This window comes from Mastomys coucha, unplaced genomic scaffold, assembly GCF_008632895.1.
Source record: "Mastomys coucha isolate ucsf_1 unplaced genomic scaffold, UCSF_Mcou_1 pScaffold22, whole genome shotgun sequence".
NCBI classification, from domain to species: Eukaryota; Metazoa; Chordata; class Mammalia; order Rodentia; family Muridae; genus Mastomys; species Mastomys coucha.
Genome location: NW_022196905.1, coordinates 243,456,874 through 243,484,300, shown reverse-complemented (window position 1 = coordinate 243,484,300; position 27,427 = coordinate 243,456,874). Strand labels below are relative to the sequence as shown.

Here is a 27,427-nt window from a genome sequence, read left to right as displayed (position 1 = left end):
CTGGCCTAGATTCAATTGGGGCAAAGGAAGAAGTAGGAAGATGAGCTGGGAAGCTCCAGCAGCTTCCAGGTCAGTGGTTCTCAACCTTCCTTAATGCCGTGACCCTTGTGGTGAGCCCCCAATCATAAAATGATTTTTGTCACTACTCAATAACTGTAATTTTTGTTATGAATTGTAAAAGTCTGTGTTTTCCCAATGGTCTTGGGCAACCCCTGTGAAAGGGTTGTTCAACTCCCCCAACACACACCAAGGCGCTGTGACTCACAGGTTGAGAACCACTCATTGAGATGAAAGATTAGAATGGTTTGGTCTTGAGTGGTTACAGAAACAATTTAAATCCTGGGTCCATCTTGATGAGTTTGCTAATGAATGGGATGCAGGACATGAAAGAACAGACAGCACCTTATGTTTCTACCCTGGGCAACCAGGTAAACGGTGAATTCTGAGAGATGGGAACCTTCAGTGGGCAGGGATCACAAGACAAGACTGAAGCGTGCCAAGCTGTAGAAACAGTGACTGGAACATTAAAGGAACATCCAAGTGGAGAAGTGAGGAGTCACTGAGTGGGCAAATCTGTAATTCATGGGAACAGCTGGAATCAGAAATATAATCCAGGACTCATCAAGCTGACATGTAAATCTTTGAACCTGAAAGTTTTGGGGTGTCATATATTATTCATAGGAGAGATATAAAGAAGCCATTGCCATCCCTACAATCAGCATCGCAAGGCTTCCTAAAACTTCATGTGGAATTTGAGAAACCCTCTTAAACATAAGCTAGTTGGAGCCTTCCACAAACCATCAGATGGATCAGGAGTCACAGCTGCTCCTGGACAATATGTGGTTTCTCTTCGGGGTCACTCAAGAGAGTTTTAAGGTTCTATGCAGACTATTGGTTCACTCTTACATGCTTCCTGAAGCCCACTGAGGCTTAAACATAGGGAAGTCCTCATGCTAACACACATTCAACCACTAAACTAAACTGTGGCCCAATTTTTCCTATTGCAACACCTTCTTGGAACTTCGAAGTCTGGCCCATAAGTTGCTCCATTTGTCAGCAATCTGCTACCAGTAAGGAATCCAAATATGCCTACATTCTTTGTGTTCAAGGCAGTCAGGAAGTTTTTATGCTGATCACACAAATGATGCCTTTAATAAAATAGGCCAGTAGCAGTCTCACATTTCCTTTTATGACGTGAGACGGATTACTTTGTGATGTTGGAAAGGAACATGGCAGATAGTCATTCCAACAATGTGGCTTGTGGATAACTCAATTTTAAAGCCCTTGAAATGGCTTCAAGGGTCCCCATAAACTGTTCACCCTGCTCATATCACATGTGTGTGTGTGTATCCATGTACATATATACACAGAGTTCAATCGTACCCCTAAGTATCCCCTATGCTTACTTTCTATGCCCCCCTCATTTTTTCTTAGAATATTCCCCTTTTGAATTTTGTTATAAATGTAGCCCACAGCCTAGCCTGACATTTCCAGACAAAGTTATTGTTGCTCTGTTCTTATAATAGTGCTAATTCTGTTGGGATCGTTTTTTAAATGTCTTTTTCCTTTTCTGGTTTATATTCCTTTCATGTTTGCATTTCCAATGGTTTCCTATGTATTTGGCATTTAGAGGTTTTTAGTTACCATCTGCTGGGAGATGGAGACTGGACCCACCAACAGCAGAACCAGCAGTAGAGAGAGAGACAAGTTTGAGATATTGAGAACTGCACCTTATTTGGCTTCTTTTGTTGCACATCCTTTTGGTCTAATAGCCTTGCTCCTTTTAGCATCAGCATCTTTACACAGCAGTCAGGGATTGGCCGGCCCCCTAAGCTCCTTTACCATGATGCTCCTCCCAATGGTCCAGAAGTATATAAGGCATCTCCAAAACCCATTACTCGTTGAAATTCTGGTTAAGTACAACTGCTCTGGCAGCAGGGTGCCTTGTCAGCCATCTTTTAGCAGCATGCATGCCCCTGCACCATCAGATTTCCATTGCTTCTGACTTGCCTTCATTACCATCTAGGCCCAAAGCAATATCAATTGTCCTTAGAATAGCAGTTAGCCTTGTAAGTTCACTGTATTTCCCATTTTCTTTGTGTGTGTGTGTGTGTGTTTAGATTTATTTATTTTATGTGTATGAGTACACTGTAGCTGATCAGATGGCCATTAGCCATCATGTGGCTGCTGGGAATTGAACTCAGGACCTCTGCTTGCTCAGGCCCCGCTCTCTCCAGCCCCACTCTCTCCAGCCCCGCTCTCTCCAGCCCTACTCGAAGCTCTCTCTGGCATAATACCCTGTAGCTGTCTTCAGATGCACCAGAAGAGGGTGTCAGATCTCATTACAGAGCCACCATGTGGTTGCTGGGAATTGAACTCAGGGCCTTTGGAAGAGCAGTCAGTGCTCTTACCCGCTGAGCCATCTCACCAGCCCCTGTATTTTCCATTTTCCAGGCACAGTGGAGCATGCCTGTAATTCCAGAATTTGAGAGACTGAAGCTGGAAAATAACAAGTTCAAGGACACCCTGAGCTACATAGCAAGACTTTGTGGAAAGAAAAGACATCCCCCTCCCCCGAAATAACTTGCCATGTCAAAACATATGGAGAGTAAAGTGCCAAAAAGTAATATCCAAGTGACCCTGAATATGAAAGTAGCCCTGAAGTTGCCTATAGAAAACCAGCCATATACATAAACACTGTGACCACTACAGTCAGTAAAGCAGGAACCACCACCATCACCTCTCCCTGCCCCCACCCCTGGAAGTAGGCACCCTGGAGCGTTTGTTAGTCACACATTCAACAGAAAATACCCTGGTGTCCCATTTCTAGCAGAGAACAAAACAAGCAAAGTCCTTGGGGTCTCAGGGGGGTTATACTATTAGAAGAGAGCTGACAGGGCATAAATAAGTGAGGAGGGAAGGGAGTTGAAGAGTGCTCCTGTGGTTTCTCAAAGCATCCTAATGCTTTCCTGTGAGCAGAGCTTTTGCTTCTAGATATCAAAGCAAGGGCACACTGAGAGAGTTCAGAAAACCTTGTTGAAGCTCCAGGGCCTGGGTGTAAGCTAGGCCACCACCACACCTTTCAGTTCGCTTTCTAATACAACTCAGGACCACCTATGCAGGGTGGGTACCATCCACTGGGATCTGGGCCCTCCCACATCAATCATTTAATCCAGAAAATACCCAGTTGGGCAGTGGTGGCACAAGCCTTTAATCCCAGCACTTGGTAGGCAGAGGCGGGCAGATTTCTGAGTTTGAGGTCTACAGAGTGAGTTCCAGGTCTACAGAATGAGTTCCAGGACAGCCAGGGCTACACAGAGAAACCCTGTCTCAAAAAACAAAAACAGAGCCGGGCAGTGGTGGCGCACGCCTTTAATCCCAGCACTTGGGAGGCAGAGGCAGGCGGATTTCTGAGTTCGAGGCCAACCTGGTCTACAGCGTGAGTTCCAGGACAGCCAGAGCTATACAGAGAAACCCTGTCTTGAAAAAACAAAAACAAAAACAAAAAAAAACAAAAAAAAACAAAAACAACAAAACAAAAACAAAAACAAAAAAAAAAGAACAAAAATTGCCCCATGGGCTTACCCATAGACCAGTCTGGTGGGGGGTTTCTCTATTGAGGTTCCTTCTCCCAAATGACTCTAGCACATGTCGAGTTGACATAAAACCAACAAACGCATCTTCCAAGGACTTTTATTAGCCAGTAGAACACTCAAAATGCCTTGGGCAGTTTGCGTGGTCCTCTGCTCTCGGGCTCTTGTTTACTGTTCTCAACCTACTACATCCTTCAACCTCAAACAATGTTCAAGACAGAGGTATGTGGCTGAATATGTACTTCTCACCCACCTTGTCTTATCCTGCCCTTCCTGGACACAGTCACCATCTTCCTTCCTTTGTCCCACTTCTCAGCACAAATGCTATCAAGCTGTCATCCTTCATCTTGAGTCAACACTTTCCTATTTGCAATGCACTCTATTCTGACTACCTAGTGACCATCCTGGCACCTCACTGTGCATCATCTTTGCCCAAGGACAAAACTATTTGCTCTTACAGAAACCTTTCTCTGATTTGTCTCCTCCAAAGACCTGACATTTTGACACAGAAGCCAAAGCTATGTCCATACTTAACCAAAAGGGAACAGAAAGCTGGGTCCTTTTTCAATGGTGTGAAAGTAATCCCAGGGTTCCTGGGGACAAACTGCTGGCTTCCATGTCCATATGTGTGTTTTGTGTGTTTGCATGAGTGGACATGTGTGCAGATGTTTGTGTTGCCACTGGATGCCACAGATCAATGTCCAGTTGTCATTCTCCATTGTTCTCCACCTTTTGGGGAGTGTGAGGGGAGCTTGACAACCCAGTTGGATTTGATGGCTAGCAAGCTCCAGGGATCGATTGATCTGTGTCTACCTACCTTCCCAGTACTGGGGTTAGGGATATGTGCTGTCGTATCTTTAATGTGGCCTCTAGAGAGGTTCTGATGCTTGTGCAGCAAGCGTGTTAATGAGCCATCTCCCTAGGCCTTCCGCATCTTTCCAAGAACTCCTTGCGTCTAAGCAGGAACCTAGCAAAGCACAGTGAGTACTTCTTAAGTATTCCACAGTATTCCACATGTGCAGTCTTCTTCATTGTGGTGCTCCAAGGAAATACTCCCCATAACCCTGACATTGCTCAGTCCTCCCCCGGGCCCTCCTGCCACCCATAACAGGGATGATTGTCTCACTCTGGCTGGACTGCCTCCTTTTGAGACCTTAAACAGAAGAGGGCCAGTTCCTACCTATAGCCACCAGAGGGCTCTTCTCATTACTTGGGATCCCAAGAGCAAACTCAAGAGGGCTTCCCACCTGGATAGCTAATAACTAAAAGCAGTTTGTTGTTGTTTGTTTGTTTGTTTTTGTTGTTGGGGTTTTTTTGTTTTTTTGTTTTGCTTTTTTTGAATTGGAGGCTTTCTGATCACCCCAAGGTTCTTAGAGGAGAAAGCTGATCATGGCCTACAAAGGGCCACTTGCCCTGTTGTATCCAACAGTCTACTAGGGAAACACTATCTTCTAGATAGTGGTCAGAACATTTTGGTTTCATAGTATAATTTGTTCTCTACTGCGGGACAGGAGAAGGAGACTGGGGCCTTGGGTAAGAGTGGGATGAAGATCCTCACTAAGCCACCCTCTGCCCTGGGATCCAGCCGTGCTCAGTTGTTGGTGTGGTCCACTTGACCCTCACACCGATGGTCACCTCACTCTTAGACTACTTCTCAGAACGGGGATGAAGACACACAATAAGCAAACCACACCAATCACTAGAAAATGGGGCTTTTGAACTATTAAGGACAATAAATATCATGAAGATAGCAAGTTTCAAATGACTAAACAGAAATTACTCTGTAGCTGAGAATGATGGGAAACACCTGTAATCTCAGTGCTTAGGAGACGAAGGCAGCAGCAGGAGAGGTTTAAGGCCACGCGTAGCTATTTATTCTATGAGTTTGAGGGCAGCCTGTGCAGCATGAGGCCATGTTAAAAAAAAAAAAAAAGCATAGATTTTTTTTCAAAAAAATGCTTCAAACTCAGAAGAAAAATAATCATTGGTGTTTTTAATTATTACCTTGACATTTTACATTTTGTGATGGATTCCATTAATTTGAAAATACTGTCCCAAAGCCAGTCATATACTATTTTTCTGTGTATACAGTGTCAAGAAAAAAAAAAGTTGGTTGTGAGGTCTAGATTTTCAAGGCACCACTCTTTTCTATGGGACAGACCCTCGACAATCTGAAGGAAGGGAAGCACCACCTCCGGGTGCGGCCTGCCGACATCCCTGTGGCGGAGAGAGCATCCCTCAACTACTGGCGGACTTGGAAGTGTATCAGCAAGCCCTCAGAATTTCCAATAAAAAGCCCTGCCTTCACAGGTACGGCAGGGGTAGGCCCAAACCCTGACGTCACCAGCTTCGACTCTCTTCACCCTAACAAACATTAACTTCTGAGCTAGTTCTGGATGCTGCCTCTCTCTTTCCCTCATCTCTTTTGACCTAGTACTGCCCCCTGCATGGCTGCTTGTTAACTGGGACTCAGCATCCTGCTGCAACTAGGCTTCCTTTAGGTGATGTGATGTCTTCCAATCTCTCCTGAAAGTTAGGGCTCCATCATCATTTCAACTTCCTCCAAGCCACTACACAAAGATGTTCAGTAGTCTCTGGCTTCTAAGTCCCTTGCAGCCTAGACTAGCCTATAATAGGACATCAGGTGTCCATGATTATTAATGGGTTTTGAAGTTGCAGTTCTCAGTAGTTGGTTTGATCAATTAGAAAGACCATGGAGAGGCTAGAGAGATGATTCAGAGGTTAAGGGCACTAGCTGCTTATGTTGAGGACTAGTTGCTTATGTTACAAAAACATGGCAGCTCATAACTGTCTGTAGCTCCAGTTCCAGAGAATCTGATGTCCTTATCGGCCTCAGTATGGTGAACATACATACATACAGGCAAAATACTCATACATGTAGATAAGAGACATGGATAACTAGATATAGTGACTTTGGATACATAAGCCAAAATGTATCATTCACTGTCCTTTTACTGTCTGTAGAAAAGATTTTTCATACTTGGCTTCCCAGAACACTTCTTCTTACCCTCAAATATACATCTGAAAAGAGAAAGGGGGGAAGGAAGTGTATGGCAGAGACTGTCCCCTGAGTGGTCCCCTGGGTCAATGGGAGCATGGCAGTGCTTCAGGGAGGTGATGGCACCTTCTGTATCCTCTCTTCCAGGTCTTCATGATAAGGCCCCTCTGGGGCTCATGGACACACCGCTGTTGGACACAGAAGAGGAAGTGCATTACTGCTTCTTGCCCCTCGACTTGGTAGCCAAGTACCCAAGCCTAGTGACAGAAGACAACTTGCTGTGGCTAGCTGAAACGGTGGCCCTGATCGAATGCGAATGCAGTGAATTCCGCTTCATTGGTGATTGCTCTGTCTAGAAGTGGCCACCTGTCCCCACCCCCACCCCCCCACCCTGTACCCACACCTAGCAAGGTCTATTTGTTGCTTCCGGCCTGAGGACTTTCTCTGAGCAGAAGCTATGGAACATGATGATCTTCCAGGAGGCAAGCAGAATCCAGCATGAGGCTCTCACTTAACTCAGAGCTTTTTTTTGGCTTGGTTTGGTTTTTGAAACATGGTCTCTCTATGTATTCCTGGCTGTCCTGGAACTTGCTATGTAGAACAGGCTTCCCTCAAACACACAAAGATCCACCTGCCTCTGCCTCTTGAGTGCTGGGATTAAAGGCATATACTTCCATGCACTGCCCAGCTCAGAAATATTTTAGCTCCTATTTCTTTCGTGATGGTCTAGCCATAAAGGGACACTGAAATGCCCTAAGGCGTAGAGATGATGGTAAAGGTAGAGGATTGAGTTGAACTCTGGTCTCATACTTTGCTTATGTCCCTAGCTAGACTCTAGGCTTCTGCTAATCTCAACATACAGCAAGGAAATAGGATTGTTTCAAAGACAGTATCTGCTTTCTTTTCCATTACACTTTTGGAGTGTAAAGAAAGGGGGTAAATAATGGCAGTCTTCCCAGAATCATGTAGAACTGGCAGCCTGAACTGAGGAGGGATGCGATCTCTCATCCTTCCCAGAAGGGAGCCTCCCTTCCCACACTGCCCCAGGACTAGCTTTGCTGGCCTGTGAGCCGAAGGCCTCTCTGCTATCTCGATAACCAGAAACCCAGATGGACAGGACAATAAACCCCAAGTTATGTCAGGGGCCAAATGCTTGAGGTCCCAGCTATCCAGACTCAGTGTCTCTGCTGCGCTCCTGCATCTCTGAGTTGTTTCTCACAGGGACTTAGTGCTGGTTCCATCTCTGCTTCCTGTACTGCAATCCAGCAGAGACAACCTGCAGGCGCCTCCTGGCAGCCCAGGCTCGACCAGGCCTCTCCTCTCTAACAAGACAACTCCCTCTTTCAGAATGACTTGCTCTGGGGTCAAGACTCTTAGGGTAAGTCTTGGGGTCTTTGAGTTCACAAAGAGGGCCTGGGCATGCTAGGCCAGGCCAGGGGAGGCCACACCCATGGACTCAGACACAGGAAAACAAAGTGGGGTCAAGCACCGCCCCGGAACAACCTAATGAGGTATGTTTAGCAATTGTTTCAGAACTAGGAGAGCCTGAGGAGTCTGCCAGGACACGGACAGATTAGTCATGAATATGTTTGGTTAACTCATGATGTTTCTTTCTGCTTTTCAAGTGAATTTTCTACGCTCACACAAGATTTTGCTACCAGATAACTTCTCCAACATAGATGTGTTAGAAGCAGAAGTAGAAATTCTGGAAATCCCTGAGCTTACAGAAGCTGTACGTTTGTACCGGATGAACATGGGTATGTTGCCTGGGAACCTTGGCTTCCCCTGGATATTCTAGAACAGTCTGGGCTTGAGCTGCAGAAACCAAGAGCAAGCATCTCCCCTTCCAGCCACTTTGGACTTGGGTGGTAGTGAGAAACAGGTGTAGTGACTGACTTAGAATTGAGAAAAGGAATTTGGCTTGAAACCCTGCGTGTCCTCTCTACTCAGCGTTGCAACCAGCATTGCCAGGGCCGAAGGGAGGCCTGCTTAGCCTGGAGCAGAAGGAGCCTAGTCTGGGTGAGCAACCAGGAGGGAATGTCCTGAGAAGCAGGCTGATCCTGAGGACAAGTTTCCTAGCCATGTGCTGTCTGTTCCTCTTTGGAATTCTTGAGCATCCACCTGCAACCCCCATCTTTCCTCTTCCAGGAACCCCTAATGAGGAAATGAAATGAAGGGCCTACTTTCTACCACTGTTTTAGTTACCCAGTTTCCCTTCTACCACTGTTTCAGTGCCCAGTTTCCCTTCCCCCTCTCCACCTTATTTCACAGTCTCTGACTTCTTTTCCCAACATTTTCTGAGCCTTGTTCAGGTCAGACCTTATGCTCCTGGCATTGCCTTGTTCCACCAGCTGTCCCTGCTTCACAGTTTTGATTTGCCTGTCGTCAGCTCAATCACCAGCTATTGCACATCCGTGGACACTACCACATGTGCTTCAGGAAACTGGCTGCCTCACGCAGGGGCAGCTGGTCTTTTGAGAATGTGTAGAACCTTTTCAGATAACAGGGCTACTACCTCCACCACCATAACAAAAGTGAAGAATTGTGTTACACATGTGAAGTTTGGCCTGGTTGTCTGGTTGTCCCATGGAATGAGGCTCAGCTTTTTCCTAGGCAAATAAAATGCCCTTCCTGTATTGTGATGGGGGAGCGGGGAGGGATATTCTGAAGCAAATCTCAAGAACCTGTTACAGGACCCTTAGTTTACTAAGAGGAGTGTGACTTCAGCACCTTCCCCAATAGCTTCTTGTTCTCAGAAAGCATGTGTGTAGACAGGTTTTCCTCACACTTGTGAGGTAGTAACCTTTTATAAAGCATATAAGCAAGGTAAATGTCTTTCATAGCCCTTTGACTATGACAAAGCTCAAACCCCAGCCCTGTATCTGAAGTTACTAGTACTTTGCCCTAAATCACAATGTCAGACAGGACAAACACCGTTCATTCATCTGTAGACCACTAGTAGGGCTACTCTCAAGACTGGAGATAAGCTGTGAAAATCCTCCAGCAGGAGGCTGAGGAACGTGGTAGTACATACCTGTAATCCCAGCTCTTGGGAGACAGAGGCAAGAGAATGACAAATTTGAAGACAGCCTGGTGTATATAGTGAGACCCTATTTCAAAATAGTAGTTTGAAAATCTCCTGGAAGCTTGTCAGCTGGCTCCTACTGTGTCACCTCCCAAGAGTTTTGACCTCTAAACTTAATGTGTGTACACCAAGTTATACTAATGTTAAGGTGAACCAAATTTGGACTGTGCAAGCAACTTCCATCTTACCACATAAGTCCTAACTGGGGTAGCAGCAGGACCCATGTTGTCCAATTCAGGGAGGATCAAAGATCTAGGAGTCATCTCTTTCTCTCCAACACAGGTGGCTGTTCCCGGACCTCCGGTCCACCTCTAAGTCCTGGAAAGGGGGGTCGTACAGCCAGTCTGGAGTCTGTGAAACCACTGTACATGATGGCCCTGGGCCTGCTGGTCAAGTATCCAGACTCTGCGCTGGGACAGCTTCGCATTGAGAGCACACTGGACGGAAGCAGACTGTACATCACAGGGAACGGCGTCCTTTTCCAGCATGTCAGGCAAGTCCCAGGATCTCCGGGCACTATCAGACTGGGCTCTGCCCATCTTGGGAAGCAACCTAAAGCCTTTCCCATGAGCTAAAGGGGAAAGTGTCTTTGGGATGCCTCATTATTTTACCTCTTCCACCACTGTCACCACCAGGTTTGGGTCTCTGAGGAGCAGGCTGGGACAGTTTACAAAGCTCTGTATGACTCACAGGCTTCCAGCTGTCTCCTTTTCCTGTTTTCTGCTATTTGTTTCCCCTGTGCTAGGTGTGGGTTCGCAGGCTACAGCTGTATCTTCAGAGTCCCAGAGTTCTCAAGCAAACCTCTTCCCAAAGCTTCTCTCCAGTCTTAGGAGGCTTTCCAGAGCCCAGGGTGACCACTCGAGAATGAAGCAGGGCAGGCTTCCCAGAGGACAGACATGGCTCCTTGAGAAATGAGCTCAGAATGTTCCTACTATTGCCAGGGCATGCATTACTTTACATTTCTCCAGAAGGTTAAACAGGAACAGCTATGTTAGGGCCATGAAATTCATTGGTTCCAAAACTGAAGATAGGAGTGGGTTTCCCAGTTTCCTGGGGAAAGAATCACCTGACCAAATTGTGTAATTTTGGAACCCTTAGGCCTATCCATCTCTCCCAGACATGTCTACTTAAAATGCCACAGAAGGCAGATACAAGTACTTTTGAAGGTGGGTTAGACTAGAGGATTGGCGTCTAGTCTCTTTCTAGGTACAAAGGATGTTAGTAGTCTCTCAAAGTCATAATATGCCGCTATACCATGGATGAGAGGTCTCAAGCACACACTTATATAAGAAGACAGGAAGGAAGTGGCTGGATTTTAAAGGCCTAGCTCAGGCTTCCAAGGCTTGAAGTGAGTGGCTTTGGCTGGTTTTGCTGAAATAGGTCTGAAGAGGTGAGCTTATGCCTAGGTTATTCTCCTTCAAGAATCCCCAAGTTAAGCCAGGCATGGTGGCACACACCTTTAATCCCAGCAGGCAGATCTCTGTCAGTTGGGGCCCAGTCTGGTCTACAAAGCAAGTTCCAGGATAGCCAGGGCTATACAGAGAAACCCTATCTTGAAGAACAAAACCAACCAAACAAAAAAGAAGTCACCAAATTGGGGCTGGAGAGATAGCTCAGTGGTTAAGAGCACTGACTGTTCTGCCAGGGGTCTTGAGTTCAATTCCCAACCATACAGTGACTCACAATCATCTCTAACAGGATCTGATGTCCAATTCTAACAGGATCTGATGTCTAATTCTGGTGTGTCTGAAGAGATTGACAGTGCACTCACATACATAAAATAAATAAATCCCCAGGCAGTGGTGGCGCACGCCTTTAGTCCCAGAACTTGGGAGGCAGAGGCGAGCAGATTTCTGAGTTCGAGGCCAGCCTGGTCTACAGAGTGAGTTCCAGGACAGCCAGGGTTATACAGAGAAACCCTGTCTCGAAACCCCTCCCCCCAAAATAAATAAATACATAAATACATAAACCTTTGAAAAAAATTTAAATCACCAAGTTAAATAAAAGAACTGATTCTTGTGGTGCCACATTTGATCCAGTGCTTTGACAAGATACCCTGGTCATGGGGGGTTGACAGGCTAGACTCCTTAAAGGTGGAGTACTAAGGTGCTTCCTAACAGGCTTTCCTCTGGGCAGGAACTGGCTGGGTACTTGTCGGCTGCCCCTGACTGAGACCATCTCTGAGGTGTATGAGCTCTGTGCCTTCCTGGACAAGAGGGACATCACCTATGAGCCAATGAAAGTGGCTCTGAAGACTCATCTGGAGCCGAGGACTTTGCCACCCATGGATGTGCTCAGTAAATTTTTACTTTATGGTGTTCTCAGATACAATAAAGTTTCTGTGTTTGAACAGAAGCATCCATGGAGGTTCTGTAGACTAGAGAGGGGAGGAGAGGATGGCCAAGACCAAGAAGTGGAAATGAAAGAGAAAGAAAAAGTAGGGAAAACTTTCACATTACATGCCCTCTCCTTGCCTCCAATTCCACAGTATATCTCAAAATTTCAGACAGGGATGCTGCCTTTGGGGCTGCACAGATCCACAAAGGCATGCCTGCCCTAGTCCCAGGAACTAACATGAGCTGCCATTTCTTTCTCCCTGCTCGGCAGGGAGAAATGGTCTGTAAACCCATTTAGAATAAGAATTAAAATCACACAGTGGTCAAACTAGGGTCTAAGTGAGTCCAAATCCAGTGCTATTTTCATAAGTTAATAAATTTTTTGAGACTGAATCTCTCTGTGTAGTCTTGACTGTTCTGGAACCCACTGTGTAGACCAGGCTAGCCTTGAACTCACAAAGACCCACCTGCCTCTACCACCCAAGTGCTGGGATTAGTGTGTGCCAGCCACCATGCCCAGCTAGTTAATAAATTCTTATCAAGTTTTTATGTAAAGTTTAAGCTATATCACTATCACTCAGCAATACTTAATGTTTATTGAGCACTACTTGTTCTATACTATTGAGGACAGGTATAGATAGATGTTCAAAGCATCAAAGTCAGCAACTTGGGTTCAGCTTCTCTCTTCTGGAGTTCACAGTCTAATCCTGTACAAAAAGAGGGACTCCTAGCTCCGTGCTGAGTGGGCACATGAAAAGCTGCACACATAGGATGTTAGCAGTCACAGACCAGAGGGAGCTGGCAGTGTAGATAGACTGGAGCAGCAGCCTGGCTGGCTTAAGAAAGCTGCATCAAATGAAGAAAGAACAGTGCCTGGAATTAGTACTCTAGAGGACTTCCATCCTCACAAGACAGCCGTGCATCTCGCTCTCCTGGAAGCAGGCCAGCAGCAGGGACTGTCTGAGTCCAGGGTTGTCGTTTCATAGAGAGGCAAGACAATATGAGTTTTGAGAGGGTAGAGTGTAAATATTACTGTGTAAATATTACTGACCAAAGCGCCCTACGAGTTTTCCTTCTGGTCATACAATGTGTTCCCTCTTGTTGGTTCCACAGATGAGTGGGCAGCCGAGGTCACTATCTACTCACCACAACAGATCATCAAGCTTTATGTTGGAAGCCACTGGTATGCAACCACTCTGCAGACCCTGATGAAGGTACTGCTAGACCCAGCTGTCCTCCCACTTTGGCTTCCTCATCTGAGCATCTTTGGGACTTGTCACTTGACCTTCATACAGCTTCCTGTACTGCTTAGCATAAGAAAACCTTTCCCTAGCTCCCTGGCCAAGAATGCTCTGATTCTATATGTAGAAATGTGATGAGCAGCATGTTTGGGAGAGCTCAGGAATGTAGGTAGAGAAGAGGCTGGTTCTCAGGGGCCAAGAAGGAGGTGGGGATGAGTTCCAAAGGCCAGGGGTGGGGGGGGTAGGGGGAGGAGTGGGAGGGAAGGAGTGGGACTACCAGAAGTTGAAGCACAGACAATGAATGCACTCCTCTTTAGATTTTCTCTACTTTATTTACCTATAGTCAACATACAGGGAGATAGAAATCTCCAGACACACTCCTTATTAAAGCCCAGGACCATGGGACTGATTCTGATGCTTAACCCCTTCTTCTAGTACCCAGAACTGCTATCCAACACTCAGAGAGTGTACTGGATCACCTATGGACAGACCTTGCTCATTCACGGTGATGGCCAAATGTTCCGACACATTCTCAACTTCCTGAGACTTGGAAAACTGTTTTTACCATCAGAATTTAAGTAAGCTAGCCCAGGAAGTCAGATTATAAAACACTAAGGCTGACTCTCTGCAGCAAAGAGAGCCCTTGACTGTAGCCTTTGGGAGGAGGTTCTACTATTTTCAGCATGTGTGTTACTGTTTGAGGCCGCTTCTTTAGAGGCTTGTGTCTCCCCTCCCCCCCTAGTTTACCATCTCCTTGTTGTTTGCAGGGAATGGCCTCTCTTCTGCCAGGAGGTGGAGGAATATCATATTCCAGCCCTCTCAGAAGCCCTGGCACAATGTGAGGCATACAAGTAAGCAGACTTCACTCTGGATTCCATATTAGCAATTTGGACCTTGATAAATTCCTCTTACAGATGTTTTCATCTGCCAGGAAGATCTGCTCTCCTCATAGTCAGGGGAGGAAGTTGGTGAAATGGGCTCAAGATGAGCCAGTGTCCTATGCAAAAACCCTTTAACGGCCCCCTTCCTTCCACCGTCTACAATTACTAATTCCCAGCCAATGGACAGGCCTGACCAACTAGCTGATGGGCTGGTGGAAGGTTCCTCTCACTAACCAATCCCTCTTGGTTTCTATAGGTCATGGACTCAGGAAAAAGAATCTGAAAATGAAGAAGCTTTTCCCATTAGGAAGCTGCATGTGGTGACTGAAGGGACAGGGCCGATGGTAGATTTCAATAGAGATGCCAAGGAAGTAAGGCCCAGTTTTCTTTGGTTGGTGTTGATTTAAACATCACCACCACAGGGTTCAAGGGGCAGGCCCAGCTCCTGAGGAGTAAAGGAGCAGGACCCACATGTGTTACTAGTACAAGAACTAGTTTCTGAATCTTGAGGAGGCACAGGAGTGTGCTAGCTACTTGTAGCCTTACTTTTGAAATATACAAGTTGCATGGGCTGGTATGACTCCCTTTTAAACTGAGTGACCTTAAATGGTGATCCATCTCAGGGAATAAGACTGTTCCGAGTGAGTGAACAGGCTGTCTTAAAGCCCAGTTTATTAGGTCCTGGGAAGACTTTGATAATGTACAACGGGCCCACAGCTACTGTACCCCTCCCTCCCCAGACCACAGCCTGCATGCCTGTGGACTTCCAAGAATGCAGTGACAGGACTTCATGGAACAAGGCTAAAGGGAACCTGACCAGGTCCAGCCAGATGGAAGAGGCTGAACAGTATACCCGGACTATCCAGGTCTCTCTATGCAGAAATGCCAAGAGGGGAGGCAATCCTAGCACATACTCACACTGTTCTGGCTTATGTGCCAACCCCAGACACTGGGGAGGTCACTCTGAGAGTCCCCCCAAGAAGAAGTGCACCACTATAAACCTCACACAGAAATCTGATGCCAAAGACCCTCCTGTCACCCCCATGCAAAAACTCATATCTTTGGTAAGGGAATGGGACATGGTCAACTGTAAACAGTGGGAATTCCAGCCACTGACAGCCTCCAGGAGCAGCTCTTTGGAGGAGCCTAGCCTGCATGTCCCCTCCGGAAGTGAGGCTGCTTCCCAACCTGGTACCTCAGCTGTCTGGAAAGCTCATTCCATAAGCTCTGAGAAGGATACTGGTCCCCAGACTGGACCTGGAGCAGGAGTGAAAGACAAGGGTCCTGAGCCGACCTTTAAGCCATACTTCCCCACAAAAAGAGCTGTCACCCTAAAGGACTGGGGCAAGCAGAGACCCAAGGAGAGAGGTGAGTCTACCCCCATCCTTGACTCAAGTCTCATTTCAACAGAAAACAGATCTCACTGCTAAGACCATAGAGAGTTAGTGACAGGGCAGGGGCCAGAACCGCCTATGCAGAGATCAGCTCTGTGCCAGGTGGCAGGCACAGAAATGAGTGGTACACTGGCTTGTTGACTTGAGGAGCCAAGAGGTCATATGAGGTGAAGTGATAAGTATCGTGGGAGAGAACCTAAGAAATATGAGCAAGAAGAGGCCAGTCACTGGGGGGCCGCAGCCAAGGAGAACATTTAGGGTGTTTGTGGAAGCACAGGGCACTGCTCTAGCCGGAGGCCTGGATTCCAGTGTACAAGCCATAGGAACGACACTGAAGCCAGGAGTCAACTGGCCAAGTCTTAGGGGCCAAGTTCAGAATATAGTGCTCTGTTCTGGCCTTAGTAAGGACGAACAACCCCTAGAGGATCTTTTAAAGGAACACATGATTGGGTGTGTTTCTGAAAGAGTGTGGTCATAGGAGGCAAAGCATCAGCGGCCTGGGTGCGTTCCATACTGGGCAAAGGAGCCTGAGTGGTGGAGGAAGGCAGGGAGACAGAGGTGCCACCGAGAGGCTGAGCATCTAGGTTGGCTGTGAGCAAGTGAAAGGCCTTTAATCAAAGTGGGTGACAGAAGAAAATAGAGTTCTGGTAAAGGCACACATGGCATGGGAAATACCACGGCCCTTTCAAGAGGGTCTTTGGGGACTGAGCTGGAGACAGTGTGTGGCTAGCGGTGGCAGGAAACCCAGGGAAGTTGGCTGAGAAGTGCCATGTTAGGTTATTTTCTCTACTTCCCTTCTAGTGCCTAGGTCCTGCTTAGAGGTGCCCTCTTGGACTCTGTGAGGCATAAGTTGGCCTGTCACACTTTAGGATAACACATCATACTTTTCCAGAGTAGAGAAACATGAAAGGCTGCCTAGAAAGGTCAGTCACTTTTTAGTTTTATAGCTTCCAAGTCTTCCACTGGGCTTTTGCTGGTCATATTTTATGCTAGTCCTAACTTGAAGAATCTTAGAGTTCTGAAACTTAGGATTGGGCTTGCAACAGTGCCAGGACAATGAAGCGGTGAGGCTAGGACACTAGTTCCAAAAAGAGGGAGGATTCTGGGAGTTGTGAATGAATTTTACTGATATGTCACCAGGAGACTCCTCTCTGCTTGCACTGAGCCTAGGCTCCCAAGCCTAAGAAAACCCCTTCTCTCTTTTCCAGAAAACCCTGCTCCCGAGCAACCTCTGCCTAATGTTAATGGGATAGACAACCCAGGGGCCATCCTCAAAGTGACTCACCCCCCTGTGGTGGGCAGTGATGGCTCCTGCATGTTCTTTGAAGACAGCATTATCTACACCACCCAAATGGATAACATCAAGCATACACCACTCACAGCCAGTCCCCAGCCTCGAGGTAAGGCTTGTGGAGATGCAGAGCCCACACCCAGGGTATTAAGAGTGGATGTCCCGCCAGGCGGTGGTGGCGGACACGCCTATAATCCCAGCACTTGGGAGGCAGAGGCAGGTGGATTTCTGAATTTGAGGCCAGCCTGGTCTACAGAGTGAGTTCCAGGACAGCCAGGGCTACACAGAGAAACCCTGTCTCAAAAAAACAAAAAAACAAAACAAAACAAAAAAAAAAAAAAAAAAAAAGAGTGAATGTCCCTAGAGAGCTCTACACTTCTTCCTGCCCAGTGGTTATCAATGAGGCCTTAGCTGTTGACAGCTTTAGACACAGCTATTCTTTCTTCTTCACAGAGGTGACTTTCCTGAGCTTCTCTCTGTCCTGGGAAGAGATGTTTTATGCACAGAAATGTCACCACTTCCTGACCGACATCATCTTGGATTCCATCAGGCAAAAGGATCCCAAAGCTATCACAGCCAAGGTGGTGTCTCTGGCCTACCGGCTGTGGGTATGTATGACAGGCCTTGGGAACCCTCCTTCTTCTCCACATATCCCTTTGCCCACTGTGGTAAGTTGTATAAAACAAGAGGATGATGGGAAGAAGCCAGGGACAAAAGAGTAGTTGAAAAGGCAGGGATAATGCAGAAGCTGGGAGCTGGTCATGGCCCTGCCTGACTACAAGCTCTCTTGATAGACGCTGAACATCAGCCCCAAGCAGTTTGTGGTGGATTTGCTGGCCATCGCTGGCTTCAAGGATGACCGGCACACTCAGGAGCGTCTGTACAGCTGGGTAGAGGTGAGGCCTACCTGCCCTGTATAGGGTACAACAACTCTGTGAATGACTCACATGGACACTGTTGGGCCAGGCGAGGGCTGTCATCTAGAAAGCTAGCCAGCTAACCCAGTGGTCCCTGGTTCCATGGAGATAGATGGCTGAAATTAACCAATCAAGATGAGTCAAAAAGCAACATTTGGGAAATCTATTTTTATAGTTTTCCTCCAAAAACGATGGCACCAACTATGCCTTCACCACTAATAACCCTGGTCATATTTGGGAAATACTCAAACACATGGATGGAATTAGACCTTTACAGCCAGTAATAGGCCTTTACAGCTAGTTCCCCTACTAAGCTATGATGTCAGCATATTTTTTTTTATACTTAAGTTCTTCTATAGCATTTTTTAGGGTTTACTTTCAATTTATGTGTATGGGCATTTTGCCTGTATGAATGTTTGCACACCATGTGCATACAGTACCCTCAGAGGCCAGAGGAGGGTGTAAGATCCTTGGATACTGAAGTTACCAATAGTTGTTAGCCACTATGTAGATGCTGGAAACCAAACCCAGGTTCTCTGCTAGAGCAACAAAGTGCTCTTAACCACAGAGCCATCTTCCCAGCCCCTAAAGCATCTTCTGGAAGCATTTTTGAGGGGTTTCAAGGGTTTTTTGGGGGTGAGGAGATGAGATAGCATCCCCCTATGTATCCCTGGCTGTCTGAACTATTACTGGCCTCAAACTCACAGAGATCTGCCTGCCTCTGCCTCCCAGTGCTGGGATTAAAGGCCCACTACCATACTGAAAAAACATTTTTGTAAAGAAAAAAAAAGTTCAATAAGGGCAAAAGAAAGATTAAGGCTTGAGAAATTTCCCCCCAGTTTATTTTGGTTTTGCCATACAGGGGATTGAACTCTGAGCATCATGCAACCCAGTCAAGTACTCATATCCTAGCCCCTCCCTTTGAAAGTTTGAGATGCGGTGTAGCCAAGCTGCATACTCTGGCCTTGAACTTATTTTCTAGACCAATTAAGGTTTTACTTTTTTTCTTTTCTGATTCTCTAGAGTAATTTCAGAAGTATGTGTGATTTAGCAAACTTCTCAATAACCTGGCCTTTTATAATCAAGTACATAATGATAATGTCATTCACCTTAAACACATGATTACCCAATCACTGTTAGCTCTCTAGCTTGTGTGTCATTTACAGAAATAAAGTCAGCATCTGTGTCTGGAAAGTGGATATGGGCACTAGGAAGCAGTTTTTATGGTTAGTGTGCTCAGTTCTCTGGCAGCCAGAGCGCCCTATAATAAGACTCTTCCCTTGCCACCCAGATAAGGGAGCACCCTCACACAGAGCTAGGGTAGGCGACTGCCTAGAAATCAGAGATAAGATAGGCCTTTCTTTGCAGCTCACACTGCCTTTCGCCAGAAAATATGGGCGTTGCGTGGACCTGCTCATCCAGAGGGGACTGTCTAGGTCTGTCTCTTACTCAGTCCTGGGCAAGTATTTACAAGAGGGCTAGAGTACTCAGAAATGTTGATCCCACAGATGATCACCATAGACCAGTTGCCCAAGGTTCATCTCTGTGGAAACCTCCAGAATGCACATGCCCAGCCAATGATACAAATCACTTTATTTTTTATTATAAACAAATAAAAAAGTAAATTATAAGACAAATGCCTAGATCTTCTCTGAGAAAACAGAATGTCATGGCAGTGAAACCAGTAGACAACTCTAACCAAAAGCTGTTCAAAAAGCATTAAGTCAAAATGACCAAGGTGGTCTAGAAAACAAGAGGTTGGCAATGGGATGCCAAGGAATTCAAGAATAAGGGAGCTATGGGGACAAGCTAGCCCCTGTGTTTGGAGAGATTAGCATTATTCAAGGGTTGAGGAGCAGCTGCTGGGAATCCACTTGTGTCCTTCACTACTTCTGAGAGCTCCACAATACTCTACCAGCCTGGAATTTGCCCCATCATGTCTTTAACTCACAACTGGGGAGGTAGCTGGAGAGGGGACAGAATGGTCCAAGAGCTTCAGATCAATGTGCTTATTTGGTCTCTGCAGCCAGATGTCCTTGGAGAGGCCCTAGGGCAGTCGGTTGATGGCTACAGACATCAGAAAGGGTAATCAACAAGGATATTCGTATTGGGTATAAGGGTAGGGAGGGAGATGGCCCAAGAGCCAGACGTGCTCTGGTTACAGCAGATTCAGAGGCCTGGTATTCCTTGGAGTTACTGAGTGCTTTCATCTTCAAGCTGAACTCAAACCTATGGTGCCAAGTTAAGCAAAGTCAATGTTTTGCTTCTCTGGTTCTAGGGGTGGACATGGAGTCCTCTGGGGAATGGCTCTGACCCACCCATTTCCAATTCCCTAAAGAAAAGGCATTAGGGAAGGGCTGGTGGGCATAAGGCAAAAGATGGCACTCACACAGGACAAGTCCTCAAGGCCTCTGCCCGTGGTCTGCCCTGACACACAGCTGCTGTCGGAATCACTAGAGCCACTGGCTGATGGGCACTGGGAGGAGACCTCTGAGTCCTCAGGAGCTAAGGAGGGAGACTGGGTGAGTTGTTAGCAGGGAAGACTCAGACCCACGCCATGCCTCCCGCCTGAGTAAGCTCACACATACTCAAAGAAGGCTGGCTGCCCAAGTCCACCTCAGCATCTAGTGGTGCTTCCTCTGGGAAGTTGGGTGGATACAAGGACCAGTGAACACCCGTAAGAGCTGGATCTCTATACAGGTGCAGATTGAGAGAGCCCAGAACAGAGCCAGAGGCACGGTCTCCGGGAAGGGAGCCCAAGGCACCCAGATAAGGATTGTCATAGTCAAATGGGGCCACAGCAATGGAGGCCCTAGAGCGAACATCTGTATAAGAAAGAGGGACCGATCAGAGCCCAGTCTGGCTTGAGGCAGCCAGGGAGCACAGGCCAGCAGTGATAAAGAGCCATATCACCTCCCCATTCCCACCCTCCGTAGGATGCCTTCTACCTCGTCTCTTCAGCACATAGTTGATGTTTCGGTCACTGATAGCTTCCTCACTGGGGGCAATGTCCCAGAAGGCTTTGCTCCCCACACCCATGGATGCCATCTCAGCCATGCGTACCTCTGAGTAGAGAATAAGGCATAAGCAAGGACCCCCTGAGCTGTATCTATACGTTTTCCCTATATACCCATATCCCAGAAATTAACCACTCTATACCATGATCCTTTGTGGTGCCAGACTCCTCTCCCCCAAGACACCCCAGGGAACAGTATCAAAATGTCCCTTTTAGGGCATATGACCTCTGATATTCAGAGGAAAAGCTATGTTCTTTCCTTGTACTGTCTGCTGCTGCTGCTGCGCCTCTCCTCTTCCCAAGCTTTTCCAAGTCCCTAGGCCCAGACTAGTCTCTGGCAGGATATACTCTAGGGGCCTCACTCTCTCCCCAGAGAGTCTGCAAGACCCTTAAACCCTTCTCAGGCTCCTGGGAAGATATATATTTTGGGGGTTTGTATAAGGACTCACCCTTGTTATGGAAAGCCTGCCTCCATAGGAGACGGGAGATATCAGCTGTCCAGGCTTGTTTGGTGGCCACATTGGAGGCCTGCAGCACAAACAGGTCCCTGGCCTTGCGACGTCGGAACCAGATCTCAAAGCGCAGCTTGCTTTCTCCACAGCACTCAGTGAGGCCGAGGTCTGCCATCTACATGGCCAGCAGAAAGGAGCATAGTGAGGCACAGATGGGGGGCTGGAGGCAGAGGTCAGGGTCACATAGACTTACTTTGAAGGAACGCTTGTAGGTGAATATGTCAACACCTGCAGGCCCACGGCGAGGCTTGCTGAAGAGCAGCAGCTCCTCAAACAGGAAAACACGACGACAGGCTTTGTGGCGTCCAGCCCGCACTGTGAACTCATCCTGCCGTACCAACTGCCCCTGTTCCTTGAGGTTGACCTGCAAAGTTGAAGCCCTTAGACGTCCAGCTGTCCCACCCCCTTCTGCATCCATGGTGCTTCCCCACATGGCCTGGGGTGACTCACGTCACAGCCCTGGATGGCATCCATAGCTAGCAGGTCATTGCCATGTCTCAGCTGGTAGTGCACAAGGTTCTGGGCTGCCTGAAGGGCACCCAGCTCTTGCACTGGGCCCCCACAGGCCCTTGCCAGCTCCTGCAGCAGTAAGGCATACTTGCTCATGCGCTGGATGGGCTTTAGCAGGTAGGAAGCCAAGTCCAGGTGGTCTCCCAGTGCTTGCTGCTTCTCCTGCCAGTAAGTGAGGAGATAACAAAGTGGTTTTGGAGTATGCCACCCAGGCCCTGCTCTTCCTATGGTCTCAGGCTCCTACCTTGAAGAAGGTGTGGCCATAGCTGCTCATCAGGGCATCAGAACGAGGTTTGTTCTTGCTGTAGAGTGCATACATTCCAAACTGCACCCTCTGCAAGAATACACAGCTCAGCCCAGGTGCCAGAGGACCAGCTCCCCAAAGATACCCCCACCTCTCAGCTTAAGAGGACAAAAATGGCAATGATGATCTGCCCTACTTGTACAGATCCCACTTTGAATGATGACCCAGCAGAGAGCAATGCTGTGTAAGAGCTGTCTGGGCTGCACAGCCAGCCTCCACATTCAGCGCTGCCCCCCCTCCCCCAGGGCTCTGGGACCGTGACTTAGTGCTCACTATACCCAGCCATGCTCATGATGTCCATGAGGCCTCTTCTGGGGGTAGAATTCACTCTCTACTCAAACATCCCCTCTTTTAAACTGGGAACCCTGCCCCAAAAGTAATTCACAGACAACTGCCCTGCTTATCCCCCTAAGTGTAATCTAGAATGATCTTTTTTATGTGTGCATCTCTCCTGCAGAACTTAAAACCCCCTAAGAGGCAGACATTTTTGTGGGTCTCATTCATAGCTGTACCCCAGTGGCAGTTTGCTTTCCCCCACAGCACTCAGTGTGGCACACCACTCTGTGCAAGGAGCCTGACACTAAGTGTGTGTCCAAATCTCTAGGGTTCCTGTGGCCTATGGAACTTACATGGCGCAGGAAGGCATGAGCCACTCGAGGTGGGTGCCGGGTACAAGCCTCTAGCTCACGAAGGAAGAAATTGTAGTGGAAATCCCGAAGCTTTTCAAGGTTGCCAAAGAGGTGCGCACGCTGGCCACGGAGGCCCTGGGGCACATCAGGTCGATCTAACTCAGGGAAGTAGTTCTGTATGGTATAGTCAAGTGCCCGGACATACTCACGCTCTGTGGCCACCATCTCTGCCAAAACTAGCTGTAACCTATGAGGTAGGTGGAGTTAGGACCCAAGACCCTCCTACACAGACCTCCCTGCCATGCCTTCTGTCTATACCTGTTGGGGCTCCTGAAGTCAGAGCTGCCTGAGAGAGGCACAGAAGGAGATGACCTGGGCCGATCACCTCCTCTGGCCTCAGGTCTGTGGCAGTCAGTAACGATGACTGCACAGTGGTCACGACTGGAAGCATCTTGGAGATGCTTCCCCAGATTCCGATCAAAGCTGTAGGCCTTCCTCAGTGGAGGGACAGTGGGTATAGCGGGAGTCCGCCTGATGTACAAAGTAGCTGTGCTGCTCGGTGATGGTGGCTTCAGTGCAGCCTCACGCTTCTGATCCAGAGCCAGCCAGGTGTCCTGACACTGTGCCCAGGCCCAACGACATTCCTGGCGGATGCTTTCTGAGCCTAGGCCTGTGGCCAGAGCCCACATTTTCCGGAAGTGGGCAGGGGGCAAGTCAGGGTGTCTGGTCCAGTGCAGCTGTAGCTGCTGCAGCACAACCTCTGGGTGCTCCTGCTCCAGCTCTGTCAGTAGCCGCTGCCCCTCCTCCGTCCATGTGGAGGCCTGCAACACCAAGGCCACAGAGACATAAAAGCAGGGCCCCAGCAAGCCTGCAGTGCCTCTGTCATGCTCCCTTGCCCCACCCACTGGCTGGTCTTGGGACACTGAGCTTGGGATCAGCCTGAAAGCAAGAGAACAAGCAAGCCAGGCAGATTTAGACTCTAGCGGGGCTTGGGCAAAGCCAGGATAGGACTTCCTCGGCCACCTGTTTGAAGAACTGAAACAACTTCCCAGCATCTGCCAACCGCTGGCGCCTCTGGGCCAAAGCTCTGGAAAATTCTGTCAGCTGGGATCTCAGGGCCAGAAAGCGCTTTCCAGGGGCCCCCAGTTCAGCGGCCTCCCAGCCAGCCAGTGGCTGCAGTAACTTCTCTCCTTGCTTGACCTGTTCCTGGAGAGACAGACTGGACTCAGCAGGTGATCAGCCCAGACTCAGATCCTCTGGCATCTATACATCATCTCTTCTGTAGTCCTGGTACAGCAATCCTCCTGCCTCTGCTTCTGAAGTGCTGGGACTAATGGTATGTATCACCACGCCTGACTTTCTGCCACAGGAAGTTTTGAACACACTATTTCCCAGCTTTGTCTCCCCATCCCTAACTCATTTTTGCCTGACTGAGCCTAAATTATACTTCCATACTGCTGCTTTTCAGAGTCAAGTGTCTGTGTGTGACTTGAACCCTTTGTTGCAATGGATCTCTGCTGACTGGTAACCCCCAGGAGAGAAAGCATCCTTTGCTTTCACTCAAGCCACAGCTCGAGCCCCTGGCAAGGCGGCCCAGGCCCTGCAGAATGAGCAAATAACCAAACTTACCTGGGCAGCCTGGTCCAGCTCTTGAAAAGGGCCTTGGGCCTGGAGCAGCACGTCAAGCGAGGGCTCCCCTGGTTCCTCCATTCCTGGCCAGCCCACCTCCTGTAACCACACTTCAATCTGGGTGGACACAAGTGGAGACACGCAAAGGCAGCTGCTGTGGCGAGAGCTACAGCTGAGGCCACAGGCAGGATGCACTCTGGACAGCGGCCTCTACCTGGTGCAGCACACTCTCCTGGGCGTCCAGCGCTTGGAGGAGCTCTAGGGCCCGTATTCGCTGGTTGCTCTTCAGGGTTAGCTGATGTGACAGTTCATCCACTTGGCCATACAGCTCATCAGCCTTGTCTACTGCAGACCTGTGAAAAGCACACAGTCTTGTCTTGTGCTCCGACAGTCCCGTTTCTCTACTCTGTTATGCCAAGACTCAAATCTAGCCTGCACTGAGTCAGTCGGTTGAGCACTTGACACAAATATAGGAGGCTGAGCTGGGGTAAGTTCTGATAGCCGGGCTTGTAGTTACCTGTAATCGGGGCTCAGGGTCACCCGTGGCATCCCCTGCTTCAACCATGCCAGCTCCAGGCTTCCCTGGCTTTGTAACCATGACAACTGGGGTGAATCTAATACCTGCTGCATGAGGGACTGTGTCTGCTGTAGCAGCTGACCAACTTCCTATAATCGAGAGTAACAGGCATTGGTTGACATGGGAGAGAAAAAGGAAGTCAAGGGACACTCAAGGAGATCTGGGAGGGACACTCACTCCAGACTCCATGGGTTGCCGCATAGCCTTCACACTGTCAATGATCCCCTGAAGCAGGGCACAAGCCACCCGGCAACTCTGCTGTAGGGCTTCCAGACGCTGTGAGCAGATAAAAGCACGACCAATGTCCAGGGATGCTCCCAGCCTCTAGGATCTAGACCCCTGCAGCCAGTTTCATCCTGTTCAAACTGACCCAGGAAAGGCTTCCCAAGAGGCCCAGGTTAGCTGTTTAACTATAACCTTCCTCCCCCATCTAGTGCACTGACCATCCGGAAGTCCAGCCAGGCTTGGTGGCAGTAAGACAGGCATCCTCCTAGTGAAGTAGGCAACTCCACGTTAGGAATGTGGGTCAGTAGGCTCTGATGAGAACACAGCTGCTTGAACTGCAGAAGAAGGCACTGTGATGCAGGAATATGCAGACAAAGATTCCCCGCTTCCCTCCTAGCCAGCCTGGCTCGGTACCTGAAGCCCCACAGGCATGGCCTCTGGCATCTTTCCAACGAGCAGCACTTGCTGCACGAACCCTGGGGATGCTTCCTGCAAGGAATCAAAAGATCAGCCCTACCCTTTGACTATACGGAAAGCAAACGAGGAGGGAGCCACAATCCTCTACTCACTTGTAGTTGGCTGAGGCCCCAGGTGAGGGAGGAGCTCGGGGAGCTGACTCGGGCATCGACTAGTACAGTCAGTCCCAGAGCCTGCACGTCAGGCCTGAATGGTGAGTTTTGGTTTAATACCCTATTCACAGATCTTCACGACCCAGCCTCAGCACCCTACCCTCCCCGTTCTGAGGTTCTCCCTCAAACCTGGGGATGCCTTGCAGATAGGACAAAAGACGCAGCAGCTCATGGCTATTGCACTTGGGATGAAGCCAAGCTGGGCTGTGGGCACACAGAAGTAGCACTGCTCGGCCTTCTACATCCCGTGTCCCTGTGGAGAGGAGAGAATGAATACTGGCCTAATCCGGCCACCCTTCCTCCACCTCATCTACGTCCTCCTAACTACCTGGTAGGGCAGCCATGCCACTGGCCAGGAGCTCCCAGGTAAGGTCTCGAGCTAGGAGGCAGTCAGCAGGCTTAGGAAAGCTAGATCCACTAGGGGCTTGAGAAGAGAAGTGGCTTGGGTCTGAATGGGGCCATTCGCCCACAGACACCCTCCATGCACTCAGGCTTCAGGCAAAGGAGGGTCGGAAACCTTCCAATTCCCAACGCCCACCTCCAGGTAACCCCATTCCCTCCCCCAGACTTCCCAGTCTCCCTTACCTGGCTCCAGTAGCTTTGATGACGTCTCTGATAAAGGGCTAAAGCCAGCTGGCAGCGCTCTGCCTGGATCTGGGTCCCCTAGCAAGCCTCCCCCTTGATGGTCATTCTCACCCTGTATCAGGTTGAGGTGAGAGGACCCAGGACACAAGAGGTTTTCCATTTCAGAGAAGGCCGGCTCCTCTGACTGGGCTGGGGGAGCTCCTAGTGCGCTCCTCTGGTACTTCCCTGGCCCATCTGTAGCCCTTTGATCTGGAAGCGATTGAGGCTTCTTGGCCAAGAAATCTCCCTGTAGCCCTGTGCCTTGGGTTGCCCCTACTGCTGGTCTTGGGTCCACAGCCTGTATCTGGTGAGTAGGTTCTTCCTCCTTCTGGGTGTTCCTGAAACTGCACACAGCAAACCTCTTCCCATCTGCCGCATGGCCCTGGGAGTCTGGAGACACATCCCCACTCTCAAGAGGCCCGTCCATCACTCCCTGGTAAGAGTGGGTCTGCTCTGGACAAAGTGGGTAACGGGTTGGGCCTTGATGTGAAAGGTGACTCCAGCTCATCCAGGAACAGGTTTGAAGATTGGTGGAGCAAGACTCCACGGGCAGGGAGCACTAGGCCGCAGGAAGTGCTAGGCTGCGTACCAGGTCCCCGGAAGCATTGCGGCTAAAGTAGTCCAGCCTGGTGAGGGAAGATACAGAGTCTCCTTTGGGCCTAAGGCTGCCTTACGCTTCCACGAACCTCTCTCGGGTGGCCATACCCTCGGACACACCTTCACGCCAGGGTTGGCAGGCTCACACGCCGCTCTCCTCTAAAGCCCACCCAGCCAGGCCTTGGCCGAGGCGCCTGTCCCAGCGCTCCCAGCCGCTCACGGGTCCCCGGCACACTCACACCCCTGGGACGCGCTGCAGGGCAACTCTGAAGCCGGGAGAGACTACAACACCGGATCCCTCGAACTAACGAAGAACAAACGCACCACAGCCTCGACGACGGGGACTCGCGAGGCCGCCCAGAGCCAAGGGCGCCACCTTCTGGTGGCGCGAAGGGCCGCAAGGCCGCGGCGCCCTCTA

At 48.9% G+C, this 27,427-nt stretch overlaps 2 protein-coding genes across 6 annotated transcripts in view; one reads left to right on the top strand and one right to left on the bottom strand.

The window, feature by feature from the left end:
* Positions 1-19,394, top strand: part of Kctd19 (potassium channel tetramerization domain containing 19) — a 25,808-nt gene extending 6,414 nt beyond the window's left edge. The window contains exons 2-15 of one of the 2 annotated variants that reach the window (XM_031341171.1): positions 5,753-5,903; positions 6,760-6,951; positions 8,238-8,369; positions 9,980-10,190; positions 11,834-11,994; positions 13,147-13,247; positions 13,710-13,852; positions 14,042-14,125; positions 14,412-14,526; positions 14,896-15,523; positions 16,758-16,949; positions 17,294-17,448; positions 17,635-17,736; positions 19,126-19,394. In XM_031341171.1, the coding sequence (XP_031197031.1) occupies positions 5,753-5,903; positions 6,760-6,951; positions 8,238-8,369; positions 9,980-10,190; positions 11,834-11,994; positions 13,147-13,247; positions 13,710-13,852; positions 14,042-14,125; positions 14,412-14,526; positions 14,896-15,523; positions 16,758-16,949; positions 17,294-17,448; positions 17,635-17,736; positions 19,126-19,239 (2,481 nt within the window). In that variant the 3' untranslated portion in view covers positions 19,240-19,394. Of the gene's footprint in view, positions 1-5,752; positions 5,904-6,759; positions 7,991-8,237; positions 8,370-8,562; positions 8,632-9,979; positions 10,191-11,833; positions 11,995-13,137; positions 13,248-13,709; positions 13,853-14,041; positions 14,126-14,411; positions 14,527-14,895; positions 15,524-16,757; positions 16,950-17,293; positions 17,449-17,634; positions 17,737-19,125 lie in introns of those variants that run through there. The other variant, XM_031341172.1, reaches the window with a different exon arrangement.
* Positions 19,331-27,427, bottom strand: Plekhg4 (pleckstrin homology and RhoGEF domain containing G4). Of its 4 annotated transcripts, XM_031341170.1 has the most exons (23): positions 27,249-27,427; positions 27,002-27,038; positions 26,374-26,756; positions 26,117-26,212; positions 25,918-26,041; positions 25,729-25,822; positions 25,574-25,648; positions 25,378-25,494; positions 25,112-25,210; positions 24,875-25,023; positions 24,572-24,710; positions 24,358-24,474; positions 23,752-23,934; positions 23,047-23,549; positions 22,729-22,975; positions 22,040-22,129; positions 21,736-21,957; positions 21,479-21,649; positions 21,223-21,400; positions 20,706-20,822; positions 20,346-20,582; positions 20,147-20,262; positions 19,331-19,986 (listed from the first exon to the last, which is right to left on the bottom strand). In XM_031341170.1, exons 2-23 carry the CDS (start codon positions 27,016-27,018, stop codon positions 19,981-19,983), a joined length of 3,480 nt encoding a protein of 1,159 aa, XP_031197030.1. In that variant the 5' UTR covers positions 27,019-27,038; positions 27,249-27,427; the 3' UTR covers positions 19,331-19,980. The 4 variants fall into 4 exon arrangements, with proteins under 4 accessions (XP_031197030.1, XP_031197027.1, XP_031197028.1 ...); XM_031341167.1 differs by having other exon boundaries at positions 26,374-27,038; positions 27,130-27,427; XM_031341168.1 differs by having other exon boundaries at positions 26,374-27,038.

Bases quoted from the DNA above. Each gene is read 5' to 3' on its own strand.
- Plekhg4 (XM_031341167.1), bottom strand. From the start codon at position 26,920: ATGAGCTGGAGTCACCTTTCACATCAAGGCCCAACCCGTTACCCACTT. The intron at 25,024-25,111 runs GTGAGTGTCCCT...TCTCGATTATAG, and splicing joins GGCAACCCATGGAGTCTGGA to GAAGTTGGTCAGCTGCTACA. The intron at 24,711-24,874 runs GTAACTACAAGC...TGCTTTTCACAG, and splicing joins ACCCTGAGCCCCGATTACAG to GTCTGCAGTAGACAAGGCTG.